The sequence below is a fragment of the Miniopterus natalensis genome, chromosome 17 (genome assembly GCF_054644295.1).
Source record: "Miniopterus natalensis isolate mMinNat1 chromosome 17, mMinNat1.hap1, whole genome shotgun sequence".
Taxonomy (NCBI): domain Eukaryota; kingdom Metazoa; phylum Chordata; class Mammalia; order Chiroptera; family Miniopteridae; genus Miniopterus; species Miniopterus natalensis.
Window position 1 is genome coordinate 33,114,261 of NC_142097.1, and position 10,794 is coordinate 33,125,054.

The 10,794-nt window shown below is 47.9% G+C and overlaps 1 protein-coding gene across 11 annotated transcripts in view; it reads left to right on the plus strand.

Moving 5' to 3' along the window:
• Positions 1-10,093, plus strand: part of ACACA (acetyl-CoA carboxylase alpha) — a 219,909-nt gene extending 209,816 nt beyond the window's left edge. For all 11 annotated transcript variants that reach the window (XM_087826242.1, XM_016210681.2, XM_016210686.2 and 8 more), the window contains 2 exons: positions 6,232-6,368; positions 7,712-10,093. In XM_087826242.1, coding sequence (XP_087682368.1) covers positions 6,232-6,368; positions 7,712-7,835 — 261 coding nt within the window. In that variant the 3' untranslated portion in view covers positions 7,836-10,093. The remainder of the gene's footprint in view (positions 1-6,231; positions 6,369-7,711) is intronic.
• The last annotated feature ends 701 nt before the right edge of the window (positions 10,094-10,794 follow it).

Sequence of the window (10,794 nt, forward strand, 5' to 3'; positions counted from 1 at the left end):
GGAGCTATGAATGGGGGTGTTCTTGGGGTGACCCTGCTGAGATGGGGTCCCTGATGCTCTTGCCCCAGGGTTGGAGATGGGGTGCATCTGAGGCCAGGATGACCAGGCACCAGCATCTGCCCCTGGAATCCTGGGCTGCACAAGACAGTGCACAGGGAGATGGGGAGGAAAAGTTAGAATTTCTTTTTCTCTTTCTTTCTACTAAGTAAAAGGATGTAACCTTATTAGTATACAGATTAAAAGTAAGTCACATACATCATGTAAACGTTTTATCAGAATATTGGTAGTATGTGCTAAAAATAAATTTATCTCTTTCCTGAGAACTACATGATCAAAAGCATTTGGTGACTGCTGGCTGGAGCCCTGATGGGCGGGCACTGCAGCCTCTGTGTGGAAAGCGTTGCCAATGTCTCTGAGTGTTCTCAGAAAGGAGCTCCTCTGTTTGCCGTCAGTTTTAAAGGCAGTGAATCAGAGTTCTTCTAAGATTCACCTTTGTGTTACGTCTACCCATTTTTTTACAACTGAAAAGCTTTGGATAAATATTTCAGATGTGCAGCAGAGGAGTGCAGCCTTATGTGACATTTGGTTCAGGTTAAGGTCAGTCTGTGGCATCGTAATTGAGTGAGACAGTTTTGTCAGTGGCTACTGGCAGCTTCTAGTGGAAGTTGGCATTGAAAGTCAGCAAGTGTAAAATCAGAGGTTGCTCTCTAGTTAAGAGTGGCTGGCTAGGTAAATGGAGTGTGTGCAGGTGGCCAGGAGGGGCCCGCACCGCTGCCTACCGCATTAGTCCCTAATGGACGTGCGCGGCCTCAGTGGGCACAAGGATGAGGGGAAGGGACAGCTTTCCTCCGAGCATGATGTGAGTGGCTCCTTAGCGTCCTGCTCTCAGGGGACTGTGTCTGGAGGAAGAGGTCATTCCCATTTCTTATCGATGGAGAGAACACTGACTGTATGTGGATAGACCCCAGGCTAGAGATCATGCACAGACAACTTCAGCCCCACAGCTCAGGAGGAGGCGGCCTGAGGCCCTGGGAACCAGCTGTCCCCAAGAGCTGAGGCTGTTCCCCTTGCCCCCATCTACAAAAAACAGTGTTCTCTGGAGCCCTCAGTTCAGGACAGCCAAGGAGAGAAAGGAAGGGCAGGTGATCCTGTGATGTGGCTTTGAAACCTCCTCCTGTATTCTGCAGGCTCAGCAGGACCTAGTTGAGTGTGGGGTGGGTGATAAAATCTGCAGCGCCTTTGAGAGAAGAAAGTGTAGCAGTGTTCAGAAGCTGCCTGTGCTGCCTCTGAAGGGCTGGCATGGACTCTGCTTGGTGTTTGGGAATGGTTTAAACACTGTAAACTGTCGCTTTTGTTGGTCCCTCAGACAGTGATAGATCCTGTGTGCTGTGGCTCTCAAGTGCGAAGACTGGCTGGGTCTAGATTCAGCTTTGCACCAAGAAGTGACCCTCTAATCCTTGTTGCGGTTACTGGTAGGGAAAGACATCTATTAGCCATGCTGTGTTCTTTTTTCCCCCAAAGAATTTGCTTTTATAATCTTAATCCTGAAAAAAGATTCTGGGACCAAAAATTTGAAGACACTGTGATAACTTTATAACTGAGCAATGTAATTCTTTTGTTTTAGAGCAGTGATTTTCAACCTTTTTTACCTAATGGCACACATAAAAGAATTACTAAAATTCTGTGGCACTCCAAATATATATATATATATATATATATATATATATTTTGCCAGTCTGACCAAAAGAAAGGTATAATTGTGATTGACTTACAAAAAAAAAAGTAATTACCTACCCCTTTTTGCTCCAAAGTGACTTTTTAAAAATCAGGTGCCTAGCCCAGCCGGCGTGGCTCAGCAATTGAGCATCAACCTAGGATCCAGGAGATCACAGTTCCATTCCTGGTCAGAGCACATCCCCAGTAGGGGGCGTGCAGGAGGCAGCCAATCAATGACTCTCTCATCATTGATGTTTCTCTCTCTCTCTCCCCCTCTCCCTTCCTCTCTCTAAAATCAATAAAACTATATATTTTTTTAAAAATCAGGTGCCTATACTTGTGTATAAGTATTTCTGGTACCAAGAATTAACCAATTAGACTCAACCTTATTATGAGACATGACCAATAAGATGCAACTTTATTATATGACCTATATGTTTATGGTTAAGACGGCATTCGCACCTGACAGCTATTTGTTGTGTTGGCTGTTGCCATTTTTTTACAATCTGAGGGAAAAAGGTCAGTGCCCCTGACTAAATAGTCAGGTATTACATGTTTTAAAAATTCTTGCAGCACACCATTGAAAATCTCTGCCTTAGAGGAATCTGCTACCATGAGTTACAGGATTCTGTTTGAATCCCTGGGACAGTCCTATCATAGGAAATAGGTTTATGGTTCATAGTTTCACTGCAGGCAGGAGAAAAGCATCACCACAGCTCCCTGAAAAAAATAAGAATGTAGATTTAAATTAGGTCATAAGAATGTGGCACACATTGTTTCATGAGCATGTTTTCTCTTTTAATTTTAGATCCACAGTTTGAAGTTTGTGGTTTTTCATACCAACTGATCCCCCCCCCACCACCACCACCATAGTAGAAATTGAGATTGGAACTCTGCTTGGGGCACAGTTCTAATGGGTTCTAAGACACGGCTTTTAGAATCTCACAGACTTTTTGAATCCCAGCTTTGCTATTTACTGGTGTGCACATATTTAAGCCTCTGTTTCCTCATGTGTAAAATGGGGATGATGTTTATTTCACGGGATTCAGTGAGATTTAAATGACATGATAAGTTAGTAAAGTATGGAGCACAGTGACTGGCATTCAGTAGACAAAGTATGCCACTTTCTCCCTCCTTTCAGCACAGCTTGTTAGAAGGTAAAAAATAAGAGTTAAAGATGTATATCTTAATGATCTTGGCAGGAGGGTGATGGTTCCATGAGCATAGTAGATTCTCAGTAACTATTCTTTGTTTTGGCTTGCTTTAACTTATCCACAACCTAAGGTGCCAGAATACCTTCTTACTGTCCAAATACCTACCTATTTACTCATATTCTGGATTTTTGAATGAGATGTGGTCGTGGGGGCCCCTGTGAGGCTGATAGAGGAAAAGCACCGTTGGTAGGATCATTTGATTTCTACCATCCCCAAGGCCTGGGCTCACGTTACTCATGGACAAGTCTGTGCCCCAAACTTCTGATTTAGGGCCACGGAGGCAGGAGGTGAGGCAGAACCTGGACGGCATTGCTTGGCTCTGAGTGGTTCTGGGCCTGAGACTGAGACTGGAGTGGCTCTCAGGAGACCTCAGCCCACCTGGCTGTTTTCTGTTGTATTCCAAAGCCTCGGGGAAAAATCACATTGCTGGAGGTGAGTTATCTGTGGGGTATGGCAGTCAGGGCTCACATCCATCAGGCTGTGCCCAGGTCACTCCCTGACTCTGCTCTACCATTGAGTAAAGAGGACTTAACAGCTTTCGATAGGTTAAAAATGAAACTTTCCAAACAGGTCATTTAGATTTTGTAAGATAGACTAATTACTACACACAATTAGTGAGGCTGAGTAATGCTGGAGATAGCTATCCGCTGATGCAGAGAGAGATAAAGTGTCTGCTGAACATTATTGTAAGACCACTGTAGGGACTATAGGGATGGTTCATTATCGATATTTTATTGGTTTTAAAATTTTCTGATTAGGATGAGTGTCAGGCAGGTGACATGAGCCCAGACCTGTGATGAGGTTAGCAGCCCAGCATTTCACACTTGTTTAAAATCCGCACTGGAACACTAGGAATAATGAGCCACGTTTTCATAATTTTCAGGAGGGAAATGATAATGGCTCTTTTTTTCCCGGGAATAGGGTTGGCTCATCCTTCTGGATGGCTGGAGTGAGGAGTCTCACACTCTCCTAAGAGGGCAGACGAGGGCTATAGACTCCCCGACCCAGCAAGAGGGACCCTTGCTTTTGGGGGGGCGGGGTTAGCTCACAACAGAGCGTGTTAAACCCTCCCAGGTCTGTTGCGGGAAAATCTGTGGCACTGTGGGTGCTTAAGTTTGTTTAGTCTTGCTAAAAATGCAGCTGACTCTGACCTCCAACACCTCTGCCTTCGTGTACCCAGCACCACGAGCTGAACTTCAGTGGGGTTTTGGGTTTGGCTTGTTGTCATCCAGTTGCTATACTGTGAACAGCAGATCATTCATAGAAGGACGTTTTCAAACGGAAGACTTCAGAGCAATAGTCCTAAAACTTGGGATGTGTTGCTCTGGTCCTGTCTGGAACGTTTTAATGTTTAATTTGAACACCTAGCATCACATACTCTGTGGCTGCAGGAGGGGAGGCAGAGGGCTTTTCTCTAGAGGGTGGCTGGCTTTCCAGTGCAGTGTCTGACATCGTTAGAAGCAGGCATCTCGTTAGCTAATACATTACACCAATCAAGGAGCGTTATCTTAAGCCACAATTAATCTGCTCCCTGGTATATGTTGATAGGAAAGCATCATGCTGTTTCTTAATTAAAAGCAAACGGATTAAAAATGATTAATAAGAGTATTAAATATTCTCCTAAATGAAAGGCTTTGGGGTTCTTGGGTAAACTGAGTTGTTTTTTTTCCATACTGAATCCTAAGCAATAGTCATTGTTTTAGTTTTTCCTACCTCCAGAGCTCCATAAGTGGGAGCGTGTTGTGAGGTCCTCTTGCCAAGGAGCAGTTACCAGTGACAGAGATGGAGATGTCAGAGATCAGGAGTCCAGGTGTATCCACCCACTCAGGGTATGCAGGGGCTGGGATGCAAGAGTTAGGACCACGTCATGGGGAGAGCATCACCACCACCCTGTCAATAGAGACTGATGTGGCACCTCCTCTCCTTCCAAACGAAACACTTTGCTGCCTTTTAGCCTCAGTGGTGTGTCCCGACCAAGGCCCAGAGAGGTGGGAAGGCTCTCTCAGGATCACACCATCTTGGCCACACCACCTGACTAGGGAGCTGGTCTTTTTATCAGTGATTACAGAGATGGGCAAATTTGGGATCAGAAAAAGAACTAGACAGAGCTAGAAAAGGCACCTGTGAAGGACTGGCTAAGAATCGTTAGAAATGTAGGAGTCAGTTACACGATGTATAACAAATACCCAGTCACATCTGACTTGCCAGCTAAGTTAGAGATGGGAGGTGAGTCTGGAGAGAAACCATTATTTTTAAAGGCACAAAATAGGAAGCTAGAAAACAATGCAGGGCTGGCTCTCCCTGTGTGCGGCCTCCTGAGGGGTGTGATGAACACCTCCTCTGTGACTCCTCCGAGAGTCCCTAATGCACCCACCTATTAAATCACAGCACCAAACTCATTGTCATTCTGACTTTGGCTTCGTTAGTGATAACAGAGAAGGATAGCGCACCTTTAAATGACGAGCTTTGTGTTTAATTACCCAAACAAAATGACATAAATATGAATGAGCCCTAATGGTGGTACTTGGTTTTCCGGAAACCATTAACAAAACGATTCCTAAATGATTTGTAAAGAAAATGAGAGGAGAAGAGCAAGGCTATTAGGTTTCTAACACACTCCTGAATTATTATGTAGTCAACTACCTAGGAAACACTCAGCTAAATGATCTTGAAAACCAGAGTCTAGGAGGGGGTTTGTTGAGTCTTTCAGGGTTACCGACATCTTGACCTTTCTGAATATTCTCCTGGAAAGTCAAGTGGGCTTCTGACCTGGTGGCTGTCCCCTGACGGCAGGACTCCCTCCATGCCCTGTTGAAAGGCCATGGGCCCTATGTCAGGAGATTTCCACAATCGGATAACTTATCTGGTGGGCCCGCCTGGGACTGGACTTACATTTTAGAAATTGTGTCTCAGTTCTTCAGAAAGCACGCGTTTCATTTTCAACCAAGTAAACAACCTTTCCCTCTCGGTCAGAACTTTACTAAGCAGTGTGGCTTTTAACTAGTTTCCTCAGCCTTTGTGGAGTCGGTAGAGCCTTGAGTGACAGGCCAGAGCCAAACGTGAGTGCTGCTGCCCCCGGAGGGGCCCAGTGGATGCTGCCAGTGTGCGCCTGCATCCAGAGAAGGAAGCGGAGGGTGAGGGCAGCTGCTGTCTCGAGGCCTGTGTTCTTATTCTGCAGAGTCGACAGTAACAGAATCGCGAACTTTATGTTGAACAAGTTTTGGGAGTGGATTTTCCGGGTATCGAACCACCAGGGTGTCCGGCCTGGCCCTGGTGTGTAACAGACTTTATCTGTTTGCAGGCCTACGTTTGGGACAATAATAAGGACCTTGTGGAGTGGCTGGAGAAACAGCTGACAGAGGAAGACGGCGTTCGCTCAGTAATAGAGGAAAACATCAAGTACATCAGCAGAGACTACGTCCTCAAGCAGATCCGCAGGTGAGAGCGCAGTGCGGGCTCCTCGGGGGGTATGGGGCTCGGGTCTTTGGAATGAAACACTGAAGAACGGACCTTAGTTGATGATGCCTGCGCTCTTTGTGGTCTCTCTGTCGGAGACCACTGTAGTTGACACACAGATAAAACAGCCCTCAAGCACAGCTCTTCCTCAGCTAGATGAGGACTTGGTTCATTGTGCCCAACTATTATCTCCAAGTGCAGATGCTCTGACTGGAGGAACCATTTGGGGGGGGGGGGGCTGTTTGCACGCAGTTTCCTGGGGAACTACCTTCTCCTCTCCCTGTCTTCTTCTAGAGTCTCAGGCTTTTCCATAGCAAGGGGGGCGGGGCGGGGTGGAGACTGCAGGGACACTTTTGAAAGCATTTTATTTGGAAACATTTTACTTATAGAAAAGTTGCAAAACTGAAAACAGCACAAAGAACAAATCTGTGCCCAGGTGTACTTGTTTACTTTTTACCCCATTTGCTTTATTGTGGTGAGTATGCCTGCTCTCCTGTCTAATCCGTTTGTAGAACTGCTCGTTTGAGTTTGTTGGATGCTACGTCATGATTAGATTCAGATCATATGTGCTCAGCCAGAACATTACACACATGGTGGTGTGGCCTTCACGGGTCCCACACCGGGAGCCACACGACGCCACCTGCCCCTCCTCGTGTTAGTTTTGACCATCCGGTCATGATGTTAACTTCCCCACTGTGTAATCACTGATTTTCCCCCTCGTACCCAATAAGTAGTCTGTGGGGAAACACTTTAAGGCCAGGCAAACATCCTGTTCCTCATCAGAATTTCCACCTAGATTCAGCATCCACAGATGATTCTTACTGGATCCAGTCTTTACTGTGAGGTTTCAAAATAATTTTCCAACTGCAGCATGTGCTCGTGAGTCTCCAGGCTCTACTCCAATTCTGCTGCCAGCAAAGTCCTCTCTCCTCCACTCAGTTATATATTCATTATTGGTGTAGACTAGTGAGTTGCTATTTCTTCAATAATTTTTAATTCATTATTATTTTGATGCCCAAAATGTCCCAGATTTAGCCAGTGGGTGCTTATTCGTGCTCGCTCCACTATCTTTGTAACGTGCCCCCATCGGTTTTGGGTTTTTTTAAGTACTTCCTTACCTTTAACCTTTTGACACAGTGAAATGCCTCAGGTTTATCTTACCTCCCTTGCTGCTGGGGACATTTTTCATGTAGGAAACAGGTCAGGCGAGGTGCTAACTGCCTGCTGTGAGCCTTGCTAGCACAGTTACAGGGCGGTTCGTAAGCTGCCCTGGTCTCGACACTGCTGCCTCTCTCTCGCTTCACCTCCCAAATCTTCCCCTCCAGCTTGGTCCAGGCCAACCCAGAGGTCGCCATGGACTCCATCGTCCACATGACCCAGCACATCTCACCCACTCAGCGAGCAGAAGTCGTCCGGATCCTCTCCACGATGGACTCCCCATCCACGTAGGGAGAGCTTCCTGCCCCCCGCCTCCGGAGAAAGGGCTAGAGCTGCCTTACAACGGAAACCACTGTAATAAGAAGGCACAGGAGACCCAGCACTGGAATCAACCGGCATTTTGCTTTCCCTCAAATGTTTTCAGGTTCTGCATGACCTCCTGGGATGCAGGGTCACAGAGCCGGCTCCAGCCCTCAGCCACACCTGTCCTGTTCAGTATTTATTACCCTGGCTGCAATGACAGCCCTCTTTCCCTGCACACACCCAAGAAGGCAATGAAGGGTACACAGGTACCATGAGGTCTTACTACACAGAAGCAGAGCTGCCCCTCCTGTCCTGATGGCCCCTTGGTCTCAGTCCAGGGAAGCGCCAGGCCGTCAGCAGCCCACACCCGTCCCCGCCCCATGAGCCTGCAGCCGCAGGCAGCAGAGGAGGGCTGGGGAGAGGACGACACCTGAGGCCCGCTATTGCTTTACCCCCACATTCAGCCCAGCCGACAAACACTAGGCACTGGAGAGGAATCATTCCCAGCCTCATCACACAAGGTACTATTTGTGAAGGAAAATAGAGCATGAAATCGGCAAGCTCCATGGGAACTCAAAGATGAAGGCAAAACTGTGATCCAGGGAGCAGAGGGAGGAAACAGACCTAGTCACTGTGGTGGATTCAGAGGCCTCGACGCTGAGTTCAGTTCTCTTAGAACAAACGGGAAGCTGGTGACCTACCCTGCATGTCACTGCTCGATGGGCCGGTGCACCTGGGGGAGCTACAGGGCCAGCGCGTGGGGGGCCCACCCCTCCCAGGTCCCACCGGCAGTGTTGGTTGGCTGAGTTGGCAAAGGAGGAGCCGGAGGGCTGCCCTCTGTCACTGATGGGAAGTAGTTCGTTGTACCACAGGGAGAGTGGGCCGAATAGTCTCTCATGTTAAGACTTGGAAGGTTGTTACCAGGAAGCCTGGAGCTCTGATAGTCACAGGAGGTTGATAGTGCCTATGGAGTCGCTCGTCTCCACTCTGGGGCCGCTCTCCGAGCGTCTGCTGTCCTACTCCCCTTGGGTCTGGTCTCTCCCTGGGATGTACACAGGTAACAGGTGCAGCAGTTCCCCACAGCTGCCAACAGGAACCATGTGACATCTATGCTCTCGGCACCGGGAACACAGAATCCATATGACCTTAAGATTGCCTACAACTCCCTCATGGTGCTGCTGTCTTCCAGGCTCACTGGTCCCTGCCCGGGCGGCGGCAGGGGCCTCCTCACGGTGGGTGGAGAGCGCTTGTTTATGTGCAAGAACCAGTTTGTTCAAGGAAGGAGCTTACTGATTCCCCCGTTGGAATTCCTAAAGCAAGAGTGGCAGGTGATCAGGGCTGGTGTAGTATCCATTCCTACAGTGCAGCTAATTGCACTTGTCACTGGCAACCAAGGAGGAGATCACTAAGACAATTTAGAAGTACCGGTATGAATACTTGTGTGCCAGCTGCAGTTGTGAGCCCTAACCCTGTAGTTCACACACAAGAGCGGGCTCCGCTTCCCCTTCTTCAGAAACTGGTCGTGCAGGTGGGCATCGTGTGGCTGGGTACGTCTCCGACTGCCCCTAGGAGCTCAGAGCCTCGACCAGGCTGCCCTGGTACAAGGTACAGTGTTTGGTGCCATCGAGAAGGGCGGGAAAGGGTGGGCAACAACTTCAGTCCAGCAGGAAACACCCACTGTTGCTAGTATCTGCTGACCCAGTAAGAATCGAACTCATCTTTGACCAAATTATTCCTCTCCCCTCTCCCGCAATAAATAAAATCCCCACACCGACAGCGGGTGTGAAGTCCTGCACTTACCGTGGCATCTCCTCAGAGGCAGGGTGGGTGACTTGTCATTTACCTCCCCCCTAACCACCAAATTATGACACATTAAACGAATCCATTTCCTCTCTGGACCCCTGTAATGCCTATTCCCCCATGTTCAGGGCACCTCACTTTAGGTCTCACCCTGAAAGGGGTTTTTCATATGGAGAAGACAAGGAGCCACCGAGTGTGAGCGAGCTGCCACTCCCACAGCCCGTTACTCAGGCAAGGTGACTAAGGCAGGAGGAGCGTGCGGGATGCGTTGACCAGGACTCGCTGGAGCTGAGATTGTCCTTTTGTCTGATCACCTCGTTCACAAAGCAGCCTTCACTTGTCTCATTGGAACTCGATGGACACACCCTGATGAGCAAGGAGCTTCAGTCAAATGTAAATGTATTCTTTTCACATTTTGTTGAAATAAACCTCCAATTTGTAGAAGAGTCACTGTTTGTCATTTCAGCCAATGCCCAGCCTCTCATTCTTGTTCCACTTGGAGCAGGGGAGTCTCCAGCCCCATGGGTGAGCCCCTGCTCGCCTGCAGGAGAGACCAGAGAGGGTCTAAGCTACCCACACATCCCTAACTATGAACTTGTAAGCACATAAAGAGGAGATACAAGAGGTCCCATCAGAAAGTAAAAGCCAGGGCATGCTTAAAAACTGCATACATTTTTTTTTTTTTTTAAATATATCTTTATTGACCTCAGAGGAAGGGAGAGAGATAGAAACATCAATGATGAGAGAGTCATTGATCGGCTGCCTCCTGCACGACCCCTGCTGGGGATCGAGCCCACAACCCGGGCATGTGCCCTGACTGGGAATCGAACCGCAATCTACCAGATCCTAGGTCCACACTCAACCACTGGGCCACGCCCGGCCAGGCAAAACTGCATACATTTTTAATGTGCTCCCCAGTGCATGTGCACACACAGGGCTATCAACAGAAAGTGGAAACCTTCGCAGTGCAAAGTATTTGAGCACAACAGCTACCCAAATCACTCACTGACCACTAGGTGATTAGCAAACCACTGGGCACAGGTTAGGCTTAACCACAGAGGAAACAGTCCACAGATTTAGTCAAGTTATTAAACACAACAAAACAAAAGCAAAAAGAACCTTCAGGGAGAAGTATTAGAATCCATAG